This window comes from Canis lupus, chromosome 7 (assembly GCF_048164855.1).
Source record: "Canis lupus baileyi chromosome 7, mCanLup2.hap1, whole genome shotgun sequence".
Lineage (NCBI taxonomy): Eukaryota > Metazoa > Chordata > Mammalia > Carnivora > Canidae > Canis > Canis lupus.
Window position 1 is genome coordinate 8,116,475 of NC_132844.1, and position 25,253 is coordinate 8,141,727.

Below are 25,253 nucleotides of genomic sequence, written 5' to 3' on the forward strand. Positions count from 1 at the left end.
ATGAAATTAAATAAACTATACTTATATACTCCCTTATGTCCTTGTTTCTATTTATGGGAATAAATTTGGATGGAATATCTATCAATCATACTCCATTGTAATGTGTTACCTCCTCTGTGATTTTTTATTTAACTGTTTCTAAGAGAATGCCATTTCTTCATTATGCCCTTGACATTTCCACATAAGTTAAAGGCAATAGGCTTCTTGTGTTTTGGAATACCAGCACTCAAAACTTACATGAGTATAGAAGGGAGTTAGTTTGGAGGTCTGAGTTTCTAATTTTGCCATATCCTACAAATAAATTTTAATAGAAGTGTCCTAGTTCAAAATAAAATTGACTTCAGCATTTCATTTTTCCCGCCATTACCCTGAAACAGCAATTCCCACCCCCTTAGTTTTCTTTAGTTAGAACTGGGGTTTAGCATCCTCTAGTTCTGTCTTGATGCAATAGCCTGAGTGTTTTAAATAGTTAATTTCTTAATTCTTCTATTCTTCAAAAACCAAAACAATAAAATTGCTCCTAAAACATTTTGTAAAATCCTCTCTGTTGCATTTTTTAGGAAAATCATATCACAGAAGATATTGGAATATCGACTTGGAAGGAGCAGACTTTTCTCTCCCATGGTGCCTTATTAGCAAAGAGCTGCCAAGCTGCCATGGAATTAGCAAAGCATGATGCTGACGTTCAGGATATGGCATTTCAGTATGGGAAGCACATGGCCATGAGTCATAAGGTATTTGCACATTTTCTCCTTTTCCAGTACTTAAATAGCTAAAATGATACATAAGAAACTTCTTGCCATTTAATAAGCTGCTTTTATATCTCAAAAAAATGTTTATTGTACGCTTAAAATCTATCAGTCATAAGATGATTGTTATGTAATATAAACAGCATGCTTGGTAAGTACCGTGTAATTTTGATAGAAAGCTACAACTTACACCATATTTGGGGTGTTTGTCTTTTCTTACTACCTGAAAGGGTTCTTGAGAGAACTCTTCCAAATTATTAAATAACATGTAATGTTGCCATTTACAGAATGAAAGAATTTGCATTTTTGTTACAGTTCCCTGCAGTTTCTTACGTAAAACAAATTATGGAAAGTTAGTGAAATTTAGAAGTATACGGAGTAAAATTGAAAGCTTTAATTCTAATAATTGATTCTTTTGAATGGACATAATGAAATACAAAAAGTCTCAAGTTAGGGACGCCTGAGTGGCTCAGCGGTTGAGCATCTGCCTTTGGCTCAGGGCGAGATTTCAGTCTGGGGATCGAGTCCCACATCAGGCTCCCTGCAAGCAGCCTGCTTCTCCCTCTGCCTATGTCTCTGCTTCTCTCTCTGTGTCTCTTATGAATAAATAAATAAATCTTTAAAAATAAATAAATAAAAGTCTCAAGTTAGCTCTCTTCTATATAGGTAACCTAAAAATTCCATTTAGTATATATTTCTTTAAAAAAAAAAGATTTTATTTATTTATTCATGAGAGACACAGAGAGAGAAAGAGAGAGAGAGAGAGAGAGAAGCAGGCTCCACACAGGGAGCCTGATGTGGGACTCGATCCCTGGACTCCAGGATCACGCCCTGGGCCAAAGGCAGGCACTAAATGAGCCACCCGGGGATCCCCTAGTATATATTTCTTAAATGTTACTTACATAGCTCTTAAGAGATGAGAATATATATATATATGTTCAATACATGTAAAATATCTCCAGATGAGTTTTTGTATATTTTATTAAACCTTAGATTTATTTATTAAGCAATTCTATTTATTAAAACTTTATTTAAATTATTGCTTTTAGCTTAAAAAGTAAAACAAAATCTGTTGCCAAAGAGAAAAGAAATTAAAAAAAAGAGAGAAAAGAAATATGTCAGAAGAAAATTATTTTAAAGAATTTTAAAGATTGTTACTCACATGACTGTTCTTTTGCTTATTAAAGTTCATCTAAAAAAATTCATCTAAGAGCTATATTCCATTTTTCACTGCATGAACTGGGTCTTTCTGAAGTAACTAAAACAGGCTAATGTGTATGCATTTTACCAATTTAACTCTTTTGACTACCCCTCCCAGATAAATTCTGATCTCCAGCCTTTCATTAAAGAAAAGACAAGTGACTCCGTGACTTTTAATCTAAACTCAGCTCCCGTGGTCTTACATCAGGAGTTTCTTGGAAGAGATTTGTGGATGAAGCAGATTGGAGAGGTAAAACAAAACTGTTCCTATTTTAGGTATCACTAGAATTGTATTTAGTTGATTTTAGAACATAATTGGTATTTCATGATGAGCCATATAATATAATAAGACCATTTTCATATAACAGGTAACATTCGTACTTTATCATATGTGTCTTTGAGGCAAGTGTTAGTTAAAAGTTAGAGATTGAAATACTGTTTTCTTATTATCTGAATTCTTAGAATACTGCAACACAAAACCAGTGCCTGTGGTGGATGCTAATTAACTCAAAGGATTTTTTTTTCCTAAAGGCTTTCAAAAATTGGGCTATGCTAATAGCACCACCCTTTAACTGACGGCAATTTCCCATCTGCAGACTCTAGCACAAGCTGCAGAATTCCAGAAGCTCCGTCTGTCAGCTCATTGGGTTATTTTAAAACAAACTTGGACCCTGAATACTCAAATCCTGAGGTATTATCAAAGAAAAGAAAAGAAAAAAAGTGGTGAAGACAGAGGGGAAAGGGGGCTTAAACTGGGTGAATTTCCTACTTTTTTGCAGAAGAGAAGGCATAAAGGCTGAGAGGGAATTTTTTTTATTTCCTTTTAACCCAGAAACTCTAGAATGATAAAGTAGTGCCCTTTTCCCCACAGCTTCATGGAATTTATGTAGCTTTGTTTTAATTGATTGGGTTAATGTGAGACTGGACTTGGGGAACCAGGCACAGCTGAGGCAGGGAGAGCAGCCATACTTAAAGCAGAGAGAGCCTAAGTGATATCTGCTTTTGGAACCATAAGATGTTCTCTCTTCTCACCCTCTTCCCTTATTGGCTTTCAAAATGCCATCAGCAGGCTTAAAATCCTTCATAGTCACCTGGTAGAAAATGAGAGGAATCATTTCTGGGGAATCTCAAGCCCAGGAGAAGAGACCTGCGGACATGGATGCTTGGGGCTCCCTCATGCCACATATCCACACAGCTCTCCTACATCCCACATGGAGGCCCACTGAGTGACGAGCCTTAGGGTATCCAAGTGCACAGTATATCCCACTGAAATAGAGTAGGTAAGAGAGGACCACTGGATGTTTGAGGAAAGCCTCTGCCATGAAAGAAGGGGTCAAAAGCAAACTGATGGAAAGGGAATTTAGAGGAAACAGACCGTGCAAGGAAAGAAAGACATTCCAAAAGCACTATCATCAATCTACTCAGTGAGAAAAGACATTAAAGTCATGAAGGAAGAACAGATGATACATAAAATATGGACAGTCCAAGAGTAAGACCTCAGAATCGTAAAACAGAAAAATCTGAAAGCAGATTTTTTTAAAATCAGAAGAACAGAAGATATGAATGAGAAAATCGCCCAGAAAGTTGAACAAAAAGTCAATAGAAGAGAAAATAAGAGAATTCAGTTCAACAGATCCAATACTTATTAGGAGTCCCAGAGAGAGAAAACAGAAAATGGAGGTAGGAAGATTAACAGCAACAACAAATTGTAAAGAAAAGAAAAATCCTAAGACTTGAAGGACCTAAGTTTCCAAATTGAAACAGTGCCCTCAATAATTAATTTTAAAAGGCTCATGCCAAGTCACATCATTATCACATTTTGAAACAATGGGGATGAAAAGAGAACCTAATACTTCCAGGAAGAAAAAGAAAACCCGACATACGAAGGATGGAGAATCAGAAAGGCCTCTCAGTAGTGACAATGAAAGCTTCAAGACAATGGACTAATAGCTTCAACATTCAAAGAGAAAATTGTTTCCAACTTAGACTTTTATGACTGTCACATTATCAAGTGCGATGTTAAATAAAGGCAATTCAAAACAGATACACAAGGTCTCGAAAAACTTTACCTCCCAAGCATCTTTTCTCAAGAGATATATTTCGGGTGATGTATTTTATTAAGACAAAGAAATAACCAAGAAAGAGAAGGACATGGAATCTAGGAACTAGGGATCAGACATAGGCTCGGGGCAGTGGGAATTCCCAGTATGACATGAAAGGAAGAATAATAATAATGCCAATAGTAAGAGCACTTATGGTGTGCCAAGCACTCTACTAATGAGCCTGAGGCATGGAGAAATGAACTTGCACACAGTCACACAGCTAGCAAGTAGTGGAGCCACGATTCAAATCCAGGCAGCTTTGCAAAGGAGCCCACATCCTTAAGTACAAGTGACACGCTACACTGTCTCTCATCCAAGCAAGTCCTGGGGTAATGGCTGTGCATCTAGTCCAAATTGGAAGAAGAGGACAGAGGTCTTCAGGAGGAATTTTTCTAAGGAAAACAATGGAACTAACATGCTTAGCCATATTGAGGATTTTTTTTAAGATTTTATTTATTTATTTGCGAGACAGCAAGCGAGAGCATGTGCATGCACACATATGAATTGGGTGTGGGGGCAATTAAGAGGGAGAAGCAGACTCCAGACTGAGGAGAGAGCCCAACACTGGGTTCCATCACAAGACCCCGAGATCATGACCTGATCTGAAGGCAGATACTCAACCCACTGAGCCACCCAGGTGCCCAACCATGTTGAGAATTAAAGACAAATTGACAACAGAGACATAGAAAACTAAGTGTTCCAGTTACTGTTGCTGCATAAGAAATTACCCCAAAACTTAGCTGTTTAAGATAACCGTGTAATTATGTTCGTGTATTTTGTGAGTCAGGAGTTTGGACAGCGCACAGAGGTGACTACTGCATGACATCTGGGGCCTCAGCTAGAATGACCCAGAGGCTGGAGGTGACTCAGCAGTGCTGGGCACTGGAATCATTTGGAGATTCAACTCATACTGGCACCTGGAATGTCAAGACCATGTTGCTGACCAACCAGAGTACTCACATATGGGTCCTCCATTTAGCTTGGCTTCCTTGCAGCATGGCAGCCTCAGAATAGTCACATTTCTTAATTGTCAGCTCAGAATTCCAAACATAAGTGTTCCAGCAAACAAAGTGGATACTGCATCTTCTTTTATTTATTTATTTTTAAAGATTTTATTTATTTTTTCATGAGAGAGACAGAAAGAGAGAGGCAGAGACATAGGCAGAGGGAGAAGCGGGCTCCATGCAGGGAGCCTGATGTGGGACTCGATCCCAGGACACCAGGATCACACCCTGAGCCAAAGCAGATGCTCAACCACTGAGCCACCCAGGGATCCCAACTGCATCTTCTTTTATGACCAGTCTCAGAAAGCACACAGTCATTTCCATCGTTTCTTATCAGTCACAAGGCCACCAGCAATCAAGAACAGTTTGTAGACTCACCTAGCAATGGGAAGAATGTCAAGGAATTTGGGGCCAAGTTTTAAAGCAGCCACATGAAACATATGGATGAAGATAAGCAGTTATTAGCTATTGTGTAAAAATTATAAATTTATAAGAAAGGAAATACAGCATAATATTCTATATGGCTTTGAGAATAATATTTATACAGCATAAAAATATAAATACAGAATATTGAATATTAAACCAAAGAGTGTCATCAGTGGGAGGAGGGTAGGGAAAAAGTATGTTTCATCATGTAAGAAATGTTAATTTTTCCTTTCATGGTAGGATCAGTAGATAATGTCTAAAATTTAAAATCAAGGAAAAGCACTGTTTGAAGGTAAATAGCAGAAGAAACAGCTAAACCAAGTGACACAGAACAGATAAGGTCTGGAGAGTGGTAGGCTGTTTTGTTTGAAGTCTTGTAGTTGACTTTTTAAATACATGTGTTTGTTTTTACTTAAAAATGTATAGTTTAGAGGCACCTGGGTGGCTAAGTGGTTGGGCGTCTGCCTTTGGCTCAGGTTGTGATCCTGGGGTCCTGAAATTGAGTCCTGCATCAGGTTCTTTTTTTTTTTTTTTTTTTTTTTTAATTTATGATAGTCTCAGAGAGAGAGAGAGAGAGGCAGAGACACAGGTAGAGGGAGAAGCAGGCTCCATGCACCGGGAGCCTGACGTGGGATTCGATTCTGGGTCTCCAGTATCGCGCCCTGGGCCAAAGGCAGGCGCCAAACCACTGCGCCACCCAGGGATCCCCCTGCATCAGGTTCTGTGCAGGGAGCCTGCTTCTCCCTCTGCCTGTGTGTCTGCCTCTCTCTCTGTGTCACATGAATAAATAAATAAAATCTTTTTTAAAATATATAGTTTAAAATTGTACATAGTTTGCAACAGTAATTCCACTTCTAATAATCTATCCTCCAAGAAAGATCGGATGTGAATACTTACCTATTAAAATATGCACTAAAATACTAATTTTAAAAGGAAAAAAGTAAAATTGATTCATTTTAAAAATAGAAAAAAGGTTAAATGAAGTATAGTACAATGAAATATCATACAACTATTGAATACTGTATTACTGGGTGTATTTGTGTGTTTTTTGACAGCTGAACCAAAAATATATATACAGATGGTGTTAGTACTCTAATTGGGTTACATTAGAATACATTGCAGATTTACATTTTGGTTGAAAAGATCCAGCTAAATATGTAGAATGGAAACTACCAAGGAGAGTTGGTATTTACATATATTCCTTTGGCTATTTACATATATTCATGTATATATAAGAGTATTGAAGATGTGAATTTTAAAGAAGCTTCACAGAAAAGAGACATATTAATTTTTAGTTTCTTTGCAAGTATACAAAGTCATAAATGTAGACAACATGAGAACCTAGGATTTCCTAAACAGCTGGTGAAATATTCCCAAATCACTACGTGCAACTTGATTTTAACTTTTCAAAGGGATGTCCTTTCCAAATAACCAGTGCCATAGACAGTAACTCAAATGAATCAAATAGATCTTCTCCAGAGGTCAGTGCACCCTGCCGAGATGATGTCTCTGAGCAGATGATGTCCTGTCCACCAGCCTAGGTTCCTTGTGATACTATCTAGATCCTCATCCTTCAGGAAAAGACTGGCAGTTTATTGCCCATCCCACAGCCCCGCCAGGCCGCTGTGGTTTGCTCCAGTGGCTTCAGGCCCTCCTTATAGCTCCGTGTCTACGTCATGAACAGGATCACTGGTGAAGAGAAGATTCATTCATCTGAAACAAATAAGAAATAGGAAGTTGGTTTTTGTCATGAAAGGGGAAACATTCCTCAGGTTAAAGACTCTTCACCTGAGTTTATTTTAGTCTTCGAAATTATATTGTTCATGTTTATATAAACCTCTAGATGAAGATAATGTTATTCCATAGATTTCCCCCTTAGTCAGAGTTAGGGGATGCAATTAGCATAGTGACACTTCCTTCCACTGCATTTTTGTGATCCTTTCCTGCCCAGGTGTTGAATTTTATTTCAAGATCCTTAAGGATAATAGTGAATTCACCTTTGAATTATCTATAGCACTTGGCATAGTGACTTACTTGGAATAGTCATCCAATTAATATTTGTCAAAAAAAAAAGTGTGTGTGGTATGGTTTTCACAGAATTAGGCTGTTTGATGGCAGCTCTGTTTTGTTAAATAGAAAAAGTCAAGTTGGAATAGAAAAAGTCAATAGCAGAAACAGCCCACAAAGGACCAGGTTTTTGGAAGACCTGGATTCTAGTTTGGACTCAGCTAGCATCTGTATGACCTTTAATCACATTCTTTCATGTCCTTGTTATTATTTTCTGTAATATGATGCTGTTGAACCAGATCATTTCTGAGGTCCCTCTCAGCTCTCAAATAAATCTAAAACAAAGGTCTCTTAGGCAAGAGATGCATTATAAGAAAAATATTACTCTCTATTAGAAGCTTAATACTAGTTTTGACACTGAGAAATGGAAAAGTCTTGCTCCCAATGATGGAAGTCACCTATGATTTCTTATTATCACATGTAAAATCACTTCCCTACTTTACGCAGACAGGTTTGTGTCCCATCTACCCTTTCGATCTCGTACTTCGGGAGAGTGAGAATTAATGACTAGACAGGGAAGGGAAGAGGAGATCACATACTCATTCAACATCTCGCATACCCTTAGTACGCATTCAACATCCTTGTGAAGCCAGGAAGAAGAAACTTCTGGAATTTTTCATATCAGGGCACTGCTACCTCCTCTTCAACTTCCGAAGTCTTAAGATTAGATAGCTTAGATAGCTGTCTTCCATCACACCTGAAAGCAGGCAGTGAACGTACACACACACACACACACACACACACACACACACCATACCCTTTTGTAAGAAGCAGTTAAGGGCACCAGGCCAGCCCTGAAACAGCTGAAAAATATTTGTTGAACAACGTTTCCATACTAAATTCTACCTTAATTTTAAATTTAAATTTGTAGCTGCTGAAAAATAATGATCAGGTAAAAATACTGAGTGAATGGGTGATTCACCCTAGGGAGGTGAAGTCATTACTCAGTTACCATTTTGATTCCTAATAAAAGAAAGTAGAATCCTTCAGAGAACCACAGAGCTCTGACTCTCTCAGGGAGTCCAGAGGCTATTGCAGGTCAGCAAGCTTTATTTTTAATGATCCTTCTAGTTTTCTGCTGCCCTTATAAGTCACTGAAGAGATAGGAATTATGATTATATTTTCCTGGCTATTTCTGAAAGTACTGAAATGTCACTTAGGCTTGTGACATCCTGACACTGTCATAACCAGCCATAAACTACCTTAAGTGAACTACATTTTACCAATGCTAAGCTTTAACTCACTCATCCCTAAGTATTCTACTGTACTTCTTATTCAAAACATAAAGCAGAGATTGCTCGTCAAGGCTGGTGTACAGAAACATAACATATATATTCTTAAAAGAGAAAATGTACATTCAGAGTCTTCATTAATGCCACTAGATATTCTTCTAATTATTTAAGTTATTTTGAGTTGTTTTAAAAGGAAAAATATTGACATCCTCCACCACAGACGGTGGACAGTGTGGGCATTTGAAGGGAGTGTATAGGAGACTACAAAGACTGAAATGGCTCTAGATATCTCCTGAGTTTCTTGAGGTTTCTGTTACATTTAAGGAAACAAAGTGCTTGACTACAGGAGACATAGCAGTTAATTTCCTCAGTTGTCTCTGGCCTCTTTTTTTTTTTTTTTAAAGATTTTATTTATTTATTCATGAGAGACACACACACACAGAGAGGCAGAGACACAGCAGAGGGAGAAGCAGGCTCTGCAGGGAGCCCGACGTGGGACTCCATCCGGGGTCTCCAGGATCACGCCCTGGGTTGAAGGCGGCGCTAAATCGCTGAGCCACCCAGGCTGCCCCTGTCTCTGGCCTCTTAAAGAGGGGGACAAGAGAAACACACAAATACAAGGAATACTAACTATAATGATGTCATTTAGGGAGCACAAAGGAAAGTCAAGAAATGATTTGTGAAATTAGTGATATCTGAGAGAGTCCTCAAAGAAGAAGATTGTGACAGCAAAGATGGGAAGGAGAGGCTTCCTAGGCACCAGAAGTCCTAAAAAAGGAATGTAGGGCAGCCCTGGTGGTTCAGCGGTTTAGCGCCGCCTTCAGCCCAGGGCCTGATCCTGGAGACCCGGGATCGAGTCCCGCGTCGGGCTCCCTGCATGGAGCCTGCTTCTCCCTCTCCCTCTGCCTGTGTCTCTGCCTCTCTCTCTCTCTCTCTCTCTCTGTCTCTCATGAATAAATAATTAAAATCTTAAAAAAAAAAAAAAAGAAAGGAATGCAGATGGGCAAGTGTACTATATTCAAAGAAATAAATGTATTATCATTTGAGTCAAATGTGAAAACTATAGGGCAGTATAGGGACCAGATAGGGACAGGCAAAGAATTGCTCTGAAATAGTACATAAAACCTATCTTTAAAGAGTTTGTCTCAAACAAAAACATACACATGAATGTTCAGATAAGCAATGTTTACGATAGCCAAGAAGTAGAAACAACCCAATGTCCATACAAAGGAATATTATCCAGCAGTAAAAAAGAATGAAATATTGATACATGCTACAATATGACAAAAATATTCTGGAACTAGATAATGGTGAGGGTTGTACAACATTCTGAATGTACAATGCCCCTGAATTATACTCTTTAAAATAATTAAAATGATGAATTTTATGTTGTGTATGAATTTTACTTCAATTTGAAAAAAAAGACTGTGGATATTTGCTTACAGAAAATGAACTTGATTCAGGTCATGGAATAGACACAGAAAAGTTTTTGAACCATGTAATGCCATGGTCTGAAAATGTGTTTTAGGGAAATATGTCTGGCTACATCCAATAGGACAAAAGGAACAAGGAAATACTAGAGAGAAGTAGGTCAGTTAAGTTTTGGGGAACCTGTTGATAAGTGCAGGAGAAAAGTACTGATCAGAGTGTTGGCAACAAGATTGGGAAGGTAAGGAGGTTAGGTGTAAAACTAATTTCAGAGAGGGGTGCTTGGCTGGCCCAGTTGGTGGAACATGTGACTCTTGATCTTGGGGTTGTGAGTTCAAGCCCTACCATGGGTGTAGACATTACTTAAAATCTTCGGGTGGGGGGAGACATGTTTCAAAGAGAAAATGCATAGGGCCTGAAAATTTGTATGATAGGGAGAAGCTGGCGGGTGTCTACTTGGGGAGGGGCAGTCAGAGGCCAAACCCTGGATTTTGAACTTGAATTACAGGAAGAATCATGCCGTTAATAGAAATAGGAAAGTTAAGGGAGAAAATTGGTATAAATTTGGTTTTTGACATGATGATTTTGACGAGTACCATCAAGACTGGTGGCCATCACCTTGGAACCTGGCCACTGGAGGAAACAGCTTAGTTCCATTTTCAGCCTGATTTCCTTTTTCATGGCTTTTTGGCAATCTGAGTAGATTTTGTCTGTGTGTGCATTTTAAATTTCACGACTCTTCCAGATTTGAAGAAAGCAAGGAAAAAGGTTTGCAGGGGGATGACCAAGCCTTCTGAAAAAGGAAAAATTTATTATGTAGATAATAAAGCCTCTCCTCTTTTTATTTTTTAAAGATGTCGTTTATTTATTTTGAGAGAGAGCTGTGCAAGTGGAGTGAGGGGCAGAGGGAGAGAGAATCTCAAGCAGACTCCACACTGAGCATGGAGCCCAACACGGGGCTCAATCCCACACACATGAGATCATGACCTGAGCTGAAATCAGAAGTCAGACATTTAATAGATTGAGCTGCGCAGGTGCCCCTACCCTCCTCTTTCTTTTAATTGAACACCATACCCTTCTGTGCACCTGTCTGTTGCTTCCTTTTTCCCCGATTAACAAAAGGAGAGAATACAAAAAAGCTAATTCTTGAACATTCACATTTCCCTCCAAAGATTAGCCTTCCCAGCTGAAAGAGATGGTAGCATCAGGTTCCCAAGAAGTCCAGTTCTGAATGGTGTTAGCTTCCTTGCTGATGCCTTCTGTGTTGTTTTATTAATAGGCAAGAATGATCAGGATCACAAAGAAGAGGCCTGCCCTGTTCCTGTCTATTCTGATACTTTTTCCACTTCGTAACTGGAAAGCTGGATTGATACAAGTCCTGCTTCTCCTACCAAACCAAAATTCAAGTGCATCAACTTTGGAACTAACAGATCTAATAGATTTCTGATTTGTAAGCTTTTTAAATCCTCATACACTCTACCCAAATCATTCTAGGATGAGAAGGGAGGTTCTCCTCTTCCTTCCCCAGTAAACCTTCTCATGTATAAACTAAACTCCACCTCTTCATACCAATACAAATGCACAGAGAATTTATTTCCAGTAAGACCTGTCTTCTCTAGAGGAGCCAGTGATATTCCTGCAAAAGACCTTTAAACTGTCGTCATTTTTGCAGCCACCAAGGTAATCTTTTATTCAAACAAGGATTATTAATGAATGATAGATTAAGACAATTGGATGAAGGGGGTTAGAAGGGAACCAAATATTCACATGGCCTCAAAGCACCCCACAGATTACTTATTAAATACAAAGGGAAGCAGTGAATAAACTTAGTTTCACCAATAATGAAACAAACTGATATTGTATGACTCCTGATGTAATGGAGAAGTAAAGAGCAGCATTTATTTAGTTGTCTTGCCCCACCACCACCAAAAAAGGTTTTAATTTTAATCTAATCATGGGATCATGGGGAAACAATCTGACAAATCCAGGATAAGGGACATTCTCCAGGGCAATTGACCTGTACTCTTAAAAAAAGCCGGTATGAAAGACAGAAAAGGAGTCATGTAGGGACTCTTGTAGATTAGAAGAGATTTAAAAGCCATGACACCCAAAGATAATGTATGGTTTCTAATATGATCTTGGATTGGGATAAAAACAGCTCTGAATGACACTATTGATTGAACTGGAAACATTTTGAGTATGGATTTCTTAAACACCATAGGGAGTGTTAAACCCGGATGTGATAATTGGATTGTGGTTATATAGAAGAACATCCTAGTTCTTAGGAGATAAATGCTGAAGTATGAGGGGATGAGACATGATGTCTACAACTTATTCTCAGGTAGTCAGCAAATCATCATCCAAAAAAAGCAAAGATGCCAAAATATTAGCAATTGATTAATGTAGGTGGAGGGCAAATGGGTGGTCGTAGTGTTCTTTCCACTAAAAAGTTTTAGGAGAAAGGTAATTTTCCTTGGAATTTTAAAGAGAGAATCTTTAAAAATGACTGTTATCCCCAAATATAGCTGCTAGCATTAGGGAAGAATAACATGATAAGTAGAGATGATCAGTCTTAACAATTTCTGGACTCCCTGCTGTGGAATATTAGTTTTCTATTTTTAGAAAAAGGTTCCTCCATTTCTGACTTTCAAGTCCAGATAACAGTAGTTGAAAATTGGAAATAGTTCATTTATGTCATCTAATCCTTCCTTGTTACCTGACTTATAAGAAAGCATTTGTTTCTTAAAGTAAAAGACCACATTGTACATCCCTTACTTACCAACAGGGAATCTATCTGCCTTTGGTCTGCAGAGACTGGTATATAAACCTTTGGAATTAATCCCTCTGTGCATCCTCTCACTCAGAATGGCTTTTTTTTTTTTTTTTTTTTTTTTTTTTTTTTTTTTTTTTTTTGCTTTTGTACAGAATATTGTTTTACAGTGCTCACTATAGCTGTCTAAGGAGGCCTCTAGTGTCATGAGCACTGGCACACTGTCTTGTCTATTTTCACTTTTTTTTTTTTAAAGATAAAACAAGGTTCAAACCACACATTCTCTGTGAACTGCTAAAGACTGGGAAAAATTACTTTCTTTTCTCATGACCTGGATTGACAAGAAGCATACCTACAGGAGGCAAAAAGATGAGTGAATCCCTTTTAAAGACCCTAGTAATGAAGCCCTCAGGGAATTGCCATGTGTGGTAGATTTTACAGTGGCTTCTGGAGATGAACAGTGTGGCAGGAAGAGGTTCAGGACTGCTGGCTGTTGAAATACAGTCTGGATTTATTTTATATCAGCCTATTTTGGGCCCCAGTGAGAAAGTTATTTTAATAATATCTTGCTCGGCTAGAAATATACATGATAAGTGGCAGATGTCAGAAAAAGAGGGGAAAGTTATAGCACTCCATTCTCCTTGAGACTTAAGGAGTTTATATAGTTGTTTAGCCTTTGAAGCAAACACTAGCACCCACAGAAGCATAAATGGAAAAAGACTTTAGACATGGTCCAGACCAGTGATCTTCAAATGAGTCACGAACTCGGGGCTAGGGTACTGAGGCTCTGCATTTTTAACAAACTACCCAGATGATTCTGATAGCTAGTCCAGCATTTGGGAGCATAAGGTCTAGTCTAGTACTCTTATTTTACAGATAAGAAAATAAAGATGCACATAAAAGTTTTAAAGTTATTGGAGGTATTAATGTATTATGGGCTAGAAACCATATTTTCTGATGATACCCAGCATATGACATCTTCCCACGAGGTTTTTCTGGAGTGGTCACCATCAAGATATTATTAGGTCACTCACTTTCCTCCATACACAAGGCACACTTAGCATCCTAAGCCTTGGGTGTGGCTCTTGAAATGTCCTGAGGTTTCTGTTCCGGGCTCTCTTCACTTTAACACACTACTTTCAAGGTTGAGGCACTTAATTACACTAACCCGCTGCAACTATGGGAAGGCTACTAGATCACTCTTCTCTGTTCTATCCTTTTGTTGTTTGATTTTCATGAATTCTTCCAATATGTATCCCATAGATTTCCCTCCCTAGCCTACTTATAAACAGAAGTTGGGCAGTAAAGTGAAAATATGGTATTGTTCAATACAGGTAAAAATTATTTGTCAAGGGGGCACCTGGGTGTCTGACTCAGTGGTTGAGCATCTGCCTTTGGCTTGGGTCGTGATCCCGGGGTCCTGGGATCAAGTCCCACATCAGGCTCCCAGTGGGGAGACTGCTTCTCCCTCTGCCTGTGTCTCTGCCTCTCTCTGTGTGTCTCTCATGAATAAATAAAATCTTTAAAAAAAAATGATTTGTCGAACATCAGCTAATGGTTCCAAATTAACTAAATCCTGGTTTCCTGAATAGACAGTACATAACCAACACATATAAAAAACAAGCATTTATCCATCTAGGGATTCATTCACCGGATATTATTGACCATGTGCTCCATACCAGTCCTGATTTGGACAAGGAATACACTTGTGAGCAGGAGAGAAAACTTGTACTGTCATTGAGCTTAAGGCCTAGAGGGAAACTGTAAGTGAAGCCTATGTAAATAAACAAGACTGTGCAATCCCTAGAGTACAAGCTCCATGAGGACAGAGATTTTTATCTGTTCTATTCATGGCTCCGTCTCCAGTACATTTGAGGTACCTGATGCACAGGAGGTACACAGTAGATACCTAGTGAACGAGTCATCTGATAAAAGAGTAATAATTATGGGTCCTCCCAAATTAACTGTTTTACAAAAAGAAATAGAATAGGTAATGTTTAATGAGAAATAGAGGGGATTGAATCATCATTTCCATCGATTTCTAATGTACTGTATTTTTTTAATGTGCTATATTTTTATAAGCTCTAAAAGCCTTTTGTAAAAAATATTTTGTATCAGAATGTGTACTTTCTTAAGGCATGTATATGACCTCTGTAGATATTAACACACATACCAGCTGGAAATACATTTATATTATATACCTATAAAGATTTAAATATTTATATTATTTGTTTTACAAAATAACTGAGACTTTTATGTACAAGCTAAAGCAGTCAAGGATGAAATGGTTCCACAGAACCAAGGATGTTTGTTGTGATAAAATAAAAAGGACATTCAGGTGAGCTGTGTATCAACAGCTATAATCTGTTCAGGTTGTAATGGTGTGGTAATAGTGCCGTCATTTTATGTAGGCTTCTAATCTCTCAGCTTTTCAAAACATGTAAGAGCTGATATTGAACAGATGTGGATTATGTACATAGTGTTTCTCTGTCATCGTCCCCAGCAAAGTATATCTCTACTGGGTGGAAAGGGTGGTGACCAAGCTAGCAATACAAAATAAAAGAGGGAGTTTGAAAATAGCTCAAAATAATAGAATTCTCTAAGATAGATAATTTATAACCAAAATAGGGGGAAAATTGTTTTACAAAAATGTCTGATAGGACCACTCTAATGTTCTTATCTATGAGCAGCAGCAGTACATTCACTCTTCCTACCTGAAGAAACGACTGTTGATTTTTTTTTTTTTTTATGAGACAAACTGGAAAGTGGCTCAATACCTCCAAAGGGAAAAGTCTACCCTAAGTCATTGTAAATTAGATCATTTCTCCCTCTCTCCTTACCTTGCAATCTCAAGATACAGAAGCTCTTCAACTTCCAAACTTTCAACAAATACCTCTTTCAACACTTTTATATACCTTTTGTGTTAAACACTGAAGGTTAAGAATGTCAAAAGATGCAGAATGATGAGCTGGTTAGAATAGGAACAAAATTGGGACACCTGGGTGAGTAAGTGGTTGAGCGGCTGCCTTTGGCTCAGGGTGTGATCCGGGGTCCTGGGACCCAGTTCCACATCAGGCTCCCCATAGGGAGCCTGCTTCTCCCTATGTCTGCTTCTCTCTGTGTCTCTCGTGAATAAATGAATAAAATATTTTTAAAATAAAGAACAGGAACAAAATTGAAAGTAGTAAGGAAATGGCAAATTTGTTGCAGGCGTGTGTTGGTTGACAGTAGGAACAGTTCTCTAGAGCTCCCAGTTTGTGCATTTGAAAAGTGCTTTGTTTGAGCAATCCATACTAATCAGCAAGAGGCAAGGAAAAGGATAAACAATTGAAAAGGTGGAAAGCTTGTGACCACAGGATCAGCCTCAATGTCAGATATCTCTTAGCCTAAAATGAATTCAAGAGACAGCTGGGAGTTTGAGAACTTAGACTAAGCAAATTGTGAAATGCTATTGCTGAAATTTTGGTCACAAGCCATGGATTATTCCTTGGATCAAGGCCAGTTCACATTTGTCCACTAACAGAGTTTAGTAGCTAGCTCATGAGTGCACTGTACAGATGTGCTCAAGGCGTCCCTACAAACTGCAGATTATTACGATTAAGTGGCATTTTCAGTGTAGACAAAACTATATGGGGAGATGTCCACAGACACACATACAAAGAAATATAAAATATCTGAGCAGAGAGAAGAATAAGCCTAATGGAGCGCCTGGGTGGCTCAGTTGGTTAAGCATCTGCCTTCAGCTCAGGTCATGATCCCAGCAGGGTCCTGGGATCGAGCCCTGCATTGGGCTCCATGCTCAGCAGGGAGCCTGCTTCACCCTCTCCCTGCTTGTGCTCTCTCTGGCTATCTCTTTCTCTCTCTCAAATAAATAAAAAAGAAAAAGAGAAGAAGCTTAGTTTTTAAATTTCTGCAAGAACTAACTCCTATTACTTATGGTATAATGCATCTGAGGACTAAGATCAAAATTTTCTTGGTTCACTGAAAATCTAGATCCCTAAAAAATTTAAAGAGCAGATTGAAAACCCCAAATTCTTTGATATAATGCATTGGTTGCAGAAACTTTTTGTTTCATAGGAAACATTTAAGTCACAATTTTAAGCTAGAGTAGTTAGTGATGGTGCCAACGGCTATACAGGACCAGTGTCTTCTTCAAAGTTGCTTACTATGAAAACAAGAAAAACAAAATGCAGGCATCTTTGTATAAGTTTTTTTGTTTTGTTTTGTTTGTTTGTTTGTTTTTTAAAGGATCGTCAAGAAGCAGGAAGAGTCAGGACCAATGTTATATAAAAATCTTCTGGGCAGCCCTGGTGGCTAAGTGGTTTAGTGCCGCCTTCAGCCCAGGGTGTGATCCTGGAAACCCGGGGTTGAGTCCCATGTCAGGCTCCTTGCATGGAGCCTGTTTCTGTCTCTGCCTGTCTCTCTCTCTGTCTCTCATAAATAAATAAAATCTTTTTTAAAAAAATCTTCTTTTCTCTCACTGAAGTAATCTGCACACCTTCATTAGCTATAAAGTGTCATTTTTTGTTTTGTTTTTTTTTTTTTTAAAGATTTTATTTATTTATTCATGATAGTCACAGAGAGAGAGAGAGGCAGAGACACAGGCAGAGGGAGAAGCAGGCTCCATGCACTGGGAGCCCGACGTGGGATTCGATCCCGGGTCTCCAGGATCGCGCCCTGGGCCAAAGGCAGGCGCCAAACCGCTGCGCCACCCAGGGATCCCTAAAGTGTCATTTTTTACTCAGGAACAAAATGGTCTCAAGACCTAACCTATTTGCAAATTGAATGTGTGCAGAGACATAGCAGGAATTTTATTCTGAAGTCTACAAAAAATGAGCTAACATACCAACAAAGATTAATACATTGGTTGTCTATCACTGTAGAACTTTAATATATATTTGAGTATATGTGTTAATTTTTAAAACTAAAAATATTTTTAAAATAAAGCCTGACCCCATATAGGATATGTCTTTTTTTTTTTTTTTTTTTAAAGATCCATTTTATTTTAGAAAGCATGAAGGGGAGGGACAGAAGGAGAGGGAGAGAAAGAATCCCAAGCCGACTCCCGGCTGAGCATGGAGCCCCACTCAGGGCTCAGTCCCACAGCTCTGAGATCATGACCTGAGCCAAAGTCAAGAGTCAGATGATTAACTTACTGAGCCACCCAGAAACCCCTAGTATGTTTTTTCAATTGCGCCTTTCTTCTTTATCAATCATGGTAGTGGGGGTGGGGGTGGAGGTGGGGGTCTTTCAATGTAAAACAACATAATAAAAATTATGCCAAAGGAAGTAGGGGAGAAACTGGCCCCACAGATTACTTACTGATTATACAGGAGGAAACATGTCATTACAGTGGAACATCTGATAGTCACCACCTTAACCAAGTGATCAAATTTATAGCATTACTAAGAGTGGGACAGCCTGACATTTTGTGCCTCCTGAATTGCTACAATATAAAGTACATAATATTCTCTATAAAATACTCATGGCAGAAATGTTTCAGCAAGCTTTTCAGACCCAACTTTCAGTTTGCAAGCAAAACAAGGACAAAGTTAAATAACATACTGGAGAAATAATATGACAAACCCAAAAAGTCCATGATTTTCGGGGTGCCTGAGAGACTCAGCCAGTGGAATGTGCAACTCTTGATCTTGGGATTGTGGGTTTTAGCCTCACATTGGGTGTAAAGATTACTTAAAAATAAAATCTAGGGATCCCTGGGTGGCGCAGCGGTTTGGCGCCTGCTTTTGGCCCAGGGCGCGATCCTGGAGACCCAGGATCGAATCCCACGTCGGGCTCCTGGTGCGTGGAGCCTGCTTCTCCCTCTGCCTGTGTCTCTGCCTCTCTCTCTCTCTCTGTGACTATCATAAAAAAATAAAATAAAATAAAATAAAATCTAAAACAATAAAAAATAAAATAAATAAATAAAATCTAAAAAAAAGTCAGTGATTTTTCATGAAAAAAGTCAATGGTTTTTATTTTCACTTTTTTTTTTTTAAGATTTTATTTATTCATGAGAGACACACAGAGAGAGAGAGAGGCAGAGACAGGCAGAGACAGAAGCAGGCTCCATGCAGGGAGCCCAATGTGGGACTCGATCCCAGGTCTCCAGGATCAGGCCCTGGGCTGAAGGCGGCGATGAGCCACCTGGGCTGCCCTTTATTTTCACCTCTTGAGAAATGGGGAGGATCTAGATTTAAAAGACTAACCAGAGATATAAAAATCATATGTAACGTGTAAATCATGATTAATTCTGGTTGGGGTGGGGGGGAAGCTATAAAAGATATTCTTGGGGCAATAGAGGAAATTTGAATATGGATTGTGTGTTAGATAATATGGAGTTATTGTTAGTTTTTAACATTTTATAGCAGTCATGTGGTTATGTATGAGACATCCTATGCTTATTAGATGTGTGCTGACGCATGGTGAAGAGTCATGATGTCTGCCACTGTCCTCTCTAGATGGTTGGTGTATATACCTGTGCTCACTGTACTATTCTTTCAACATTTCAATGTGTTTAAGTGTTCTATGTATATAGTTGTATAGGGATACAACTATGAAGATGAATAGAGAGATACATGGTAGGGGACCAAGGGAGAGAGTGTTGACCTTTATTCATGGAGAAGTAAAACTTATAGAAGCACTAGATAATTTTTAAAGAACTAACAAATTAATTTCCCTCCCTTTCTATTTTAGGCTCAAGAGAAGGGAAGATTAGACTATGCTAAGGTAAGTAGATTTTATACATACTATACAGTTTTAGACATTTGTTTGGTGTATGGTTTATGTTTCTGTGTGAAAGGTCAAAAGATAATCATCCCATTAAAGTTGAAGGACATTCCCTGTTAAGTAGCAGGCACGAGCAGGTAAGGGTACTTACTGAGTGCCTACTTCATTCCAGACACTGTTAGGTGTCGAGACTACAACATTAAGCCTTTAGGAAGCCAAAAGGAAGCATTTCCTTTTGGGACGTTTACAATCCAGGGTGGGAGGTAGATAACTAATAACAACTAAATGGACACATCATATAATGTCCTGTGGTGGTAAGTGCTATGAAGATGAATAAACTGGGTAAGATCACTCACCATTGCTAGAAAGAAGCCTTTGGCATCTTTGGCTTTTAGCACCACTGGATAATATGTGAGAAGCACCACACAGAGCAGACTTAGACTCCTAAACATAGTAGTTTTCGCATCCTCTCTGGAGCTTTTGAAAACACACATGCCTGGGTGCAGCTTCACACCCTCTTTCACCGAGATCAAAATCCCCTGGTGGGGAGAGCAGGGCAGGGGCAGGGTGGAAGTATTTGAAAAAAAGGCTCCACAGATCGTTCCGACACACAGCCACGTTTAAAAACTGCTGTGGGAGTTCATATTTCAGTGCACCAATGCAAGCCTCCAGACACGGTCGGGTCACATTCTGTTTTCCCCTCGGGGACAAATGGAACATTTTAGCAGTTGTGTGGGATGCGTACAGCTGCTTGGCTAAAGGAACATGCTAACCATCTGGTTTATGCAACAATCAGGAATATCCAGTGTAGGAGCACACCTGCACTCCAGAGACAGGGAGGAAGAAATACAAGCTGTATGGGCTCTGCTCACACTGGGACAGCTGAAACCCACAGTGGTGCCTCGGGGCTGATCCGGAACCTTGTGCTCTCCTGACAGTTGTGAGCTGTATACCCATGGCTCCGTGCCTTTCCTCTCATTTCCTTGACTGAGGTGCAGTTCCTCCTTTTCTGTCTCACAAACTTCTGCTACCTTTAAGAAAAGCTACATAAGAGCACCTCTTAACTGAGGACTTCCATATGTCTGCTTGAGCCTTATGTACCCAAACTCAGGCTGCGGACATACCCCTTGGGTCTCCCACAGGCAAGGAAGCTCAATGCATCTTGAATTGAACTCCCCATCTTGCCTGACATCTCTGGTCTTTTTTTTTTTTTTTTTTTTTTTCTTAAATAGTTTTAAGGGTTTTTTTTTTTTTTTTAAGATTTTATTTATTTATTCATGAGAGGCCCAGAGAGAGAGAGAGAGAGAGAGAGAGAGAGAAAGGCAGAGACACAGGCAGAGGGAGAAGCAGGCTCCATGAAGGGAGCCCGACATGGGACTCGATCCCAAGTCTCCAGGATCACACCCTGGGCTGAAGGCAGCGCTAAATTGCTGGGCCACCAGGGCTGCCCTTAAGTTTTATTTAAGTAATCTCTACACCCAATGTGGGGTTCGAACACATAACCCCAAGATCAAAAATCACATGCTTATCTAACTGAGCCAGTCCAGAACCCCTAAATAGACCTTACTTTTTAAAGAAGTTTCAGGTTCACAGCAAAATTGGGCAAAAAGGGTCAAAAGAGTTACATATCCCCCCTGACCCTACATTCACACAGCCCTACTATCAACAATCTGCAGGAGATGGGGATCCCTGAGTGGCTCAGCAGTTTAGCACCTGCCTTTGGCCCAGGGGATGATCCTGGAGTCGTGGGATCAAGTCCCTCATCGGGCTCCCTGCGTGGAGCCTGCTTCTCCCTCTGCCTGTGTCTCTGCCTCTCTCTCTCTCTCTCTATCTCTCATGAATAAATAAATAAAATATTTTTTAAAAAATCTGCAGGAGAGTAATGTGTTTGTTACAGTGAAATTACATCGACATATCATTACCCAAAGCCCATGGTTTATGTCAGTGTCCACTCATGTTGTATCTCTGGTCCTTTTAACTTATTCTGTCTTCTGATGTTGGCAGTGTCATCCCACCAGTTAACCATGTGAGAAACTTAGAAGTCACCCTTGACTCCTCCTACTCCCTCACCCCTAGAATGATTCTTTGCCAAGTCACACCATTTTTGTATCCTACATTTTCTTACATTCAACCCCTCCTCTTGACTTCTCTCTTCCGTTACTTACATTGAGTTTCTTCACCTGACCACTGCAAAGCCTACTGACTGGTCTCCCTGACTCTCTCTTGTCACCCCAAGTCCATTGCCAACATTCAGGTATGTCTACCTGAATCATAAACCTGATAGTTTAACCTCCAGCTTAAAACTCTTCATTGGTTCGTGTCGTCTGTAAGGCTGACTCAAACCTTGTTGAAAGATTTCACCGCCTAGAGGGACTCTCCAGTGCCATCTCTTCCTACCCTGTGTTTCAGCAGCACCAGATCACACAAAACATACTGTTTCTGTTTTCCATGCCTTCACGCTTTGCTTGAAATGACCCTCCCCCTTTTTCAGCTACCGTGTTCTTTCTGGAAGGCTTGTGTTAAGATCATCTCCTACAGGTAGTCTTGCCTGGTTCTCCAGCCTGGATGAAGGACTTGCCTTCATTCTTTTTTTTTTTTTTTTTTAAGATTTATTTATTCATGAGAGACAGAGAGATTGGGACAGAGACATAGGCAGAGAGAGAAGCAGACTCCTCACAGGAAGCCCCATGTAGGACTCGATCCTGGATCCTGGGATCAGGCCCTGAGCCAAAGGCAGATGCTCAACCACTGAGCCACCCAGGCATCCCTCCTTCGTTCTTTAATACAGTGTGCAGCTCTCACAGTCATTGTACTTACTGTGTAATATTATAATGCCCCACTGATGAGACAGACCGTACACTGTGAGCTCTTCAAGGGCAGGGGCAATGTCTTCTCTTTGTATACTTGGTGCTAACACAGCACTTGGCACATGGTAAATGGTGAGTGAGTGAATGAGGGAGAGAGGAAGGGAGTGAATGAGTGTAGAAAATAATAGAGTAAGAAATGAGTAAGGAAATAGAAGACACATGAAGTTAGTTTCAGGAGAAAATCTGGTATAGGGTTTTTTATCTCAAATCAGAGAGGTAAGATGCTTTTGACACGCTGCAAGTATCAACAGGATTAAGAAGATTGTTTGGGGAGGTTGTAATATAGTAGCTTGGAGATAAAGGCTGGGATTTCACTGTGTGATAGTAAAGGAAAGCTAACAAAAAAGTAAGGGAAAACTCAACACGATTTGGCATTAGAGCGACTACTGATCGATCATTGATGCTTATTTATGACTCAGAGAACTCCTTCAGGGTCTTTTATTGCAGAGACACATGACAATTGAAGAGGTTAAAAGAAAGGAAAAAATATGATGCACAGATAGAACACCCTGGAACGAAGCCGTGGCTCGGCCGCCAACTCATTGCAGAATCTAGTATCACTTGACCTCCTGGTCTTCCTTCAGTCTCCTTCCTATAAAGTGAGCAATTTAGAACAGTGCTAATCAGTTCTTCGGGTTCATTCCACATTCGAGAGAAGACATTCTTCTTGGGGGGTGGAGGGCATTCTTATGGTGTATTCCTGAGGTCTAGATTCAGCCCTTCATCCACTTTATCCACCCAGCCACTATGTATCACATATGTATGCACATATGTGCAAGGCTCCGTGCACATGTGCGTGCCACTGTAAGCAAGACCAGTGTAGGCTTTCCTTGACTCACACCTCTCTGTCTGAAGTAGCCACTTTTCCTTTGTTGTGTTTTTTTTTTTTCTTCTTGACATTTATAGTAATCTAAAATTATCATTTTCAGGACACCTAGCTGGCTCAGTGGTTGAGCTTCTGCCTTTGGCTCAGGTCATGATCCCAGGGACCTGGGATCAAGTCCCACATCGGGCTCCCCACAGGGAGCCTGCTTCTCCCTCTGCCTGGGTCCCTGGCTCTCTCTCTCTCTGTGTCTCTCATGAATAAATAAATAAAATCTTTAAAATAAAATAATAAAATTATCATTTTCATTTAGTCACTTGCTTCTGTTTTTTTCTCTTCCACTGGAACATAAAAGCTCTGAAGGCAGAGCCTCATTCATGGTGGCATCATCAATACCCAGCATGGGCTTTGATGTAGGAGGGCTTGGCAACTGCATGTGAGTTGCATTAGTACTATTCTAGAAGTGCGGGAAGTTCTGGGAGGTCTAGAATGGATGATTATAGACTACAGTGAACCATTTTAAGAACATATTGACTACAGACACCTGGGTGGCTCGGTAGTTGAGCGCCTGCCTTCGGCTCAGGGTGTGACCTTGGAGGCCAGGGATCGAGTCCCACATTGGGCTCCCTATATGGAGCCTGCTTCTCTTTCTGCCTATGTCTCTGCCTGTGTGTGTGTGTGTGTGTGTGTGTGTGTGTGTGTGTGTGTGTGTCTCATGGGTAGATAAGTAAATTCTTAAAAATATATGTGTGTGTGTGTATATATATATAGACTATATAACTATAGTCTATAGACTATATAACACAATCCGTCTTAATGTTCAATAGCCCTAAGTTTGCCTTCCCAAGTGCCTAGTGATAATATTTCCCCTGCCTGGAAACGGAACCCCACCATTCTGGAGTATGTGGTGCGATTCTGACATTTAAGGGCCATCACTTGACATTTAAGGGCCATAGACTTATCATCCTTACACAGACCTAAACCCGAGTAACATGGGAAAAAAAGATTATATCAGTCTCTGCCAGGTACAGGAGAGATCTGCAGGGTGCAGCTTATGATACTGTCTCTTAACAGTGCTGTGGGCCTGTAGGAGTAATGAGTATCATGACCCACGGTCTGTTCATCTCCGTTTTGCATGAACATGTTGCTCTGCTGACTGATGCAGGCACCATGCTTAGCAGCTTAGGGCTGTCCTTGTGGGTTTATCTGTAAAACTACATTTGAAAAACTCGGCAGCCATTTCTGGAGACCATCATGAAATTTATTTATCGCTGGAAATTTTGTTGTTTCCAAGTGGTATTTACCCAAAAGCCAGATTGTACCTGAAAAATCAGATTCTGAGGACCATTGCAAATTATTTTGGCTGTGTGCTCTGTGGCCTCACATGCCGCCTCCCAAATTCCATCAGCCTCAGAGTGGTGAGGAAGGGGTGGAAGGAAGAGCTGGTCATTTCAAAATCAGTCTCAGCTGGATCTTGAGACCATCACATTCAGCAAAACAGTGGCCTGTGCTCAAACACTCAGATGAGAAATTGAATTATCTTTTAATTGAGCTCCTGTTGCGATAGAGTCTGGATATGAATGCTTTACACCGCTAGAGCGCCTTTCATCTTAAGATATCAAAGCACTCGACGACTATTAATTCATTACGTCTCTCCCACCCCTGTCAGGTGGCCGACACAGTCATGGGAGCCACTCTACCTATTGCTGAAACTCCTCCACCTGGCTGGAGTCTGGGCAAGGATGGGAGCTGTGTAACCAACCGTAAGGCCATTCTACCCAGTAGCTCCTAAAATAGAAAAACAAGGAGCATCTTAGCCAAGTTAAAACTGCAGAAGTTTTAGGAGATGGAATATA

General features: G+C 39.9%; 1 protein-coding gene across 12 annotated transcripts in view; it reads left to right on the forward strand.

Annotated features, from left to right (window-relative positions):
* Positions 1-25,253, forward strand: part of PDSS2 (decaprenyl diphosphate synthase subunit 2) — a 250,590-nt gene that overhangs the window by 201,061 nt on the left and 24,276 nt on the right. For 11 of the 12 annotated variants that reach the window (XR_012033755.1, XM_072831884.1, XM_072831888.1 and 8 more), the window contains 3 exons: positions 561-734; positions 2,068-2,199; positions 19,675-19,707. Coding sequence is in view for 11 of the 12 variants with exons in the window: in XM_072831884.1 (XP_072687985.1) it covers positions 561-734; positions 2,068-2,199; positions 19,675-19,707 (339 nt within the window). In the remaining variant the exon portion in view is untranslated. Of the gene's footprint in view, positions 1-560; positions 735-2,067; positions 2,200-19,674; positions 19,708-25,066; positions 25,161-25,253 lie in introns of all 12 variants that reach the window. The other variant, XM_072831882.1, reaches the window with a different exon arrangement.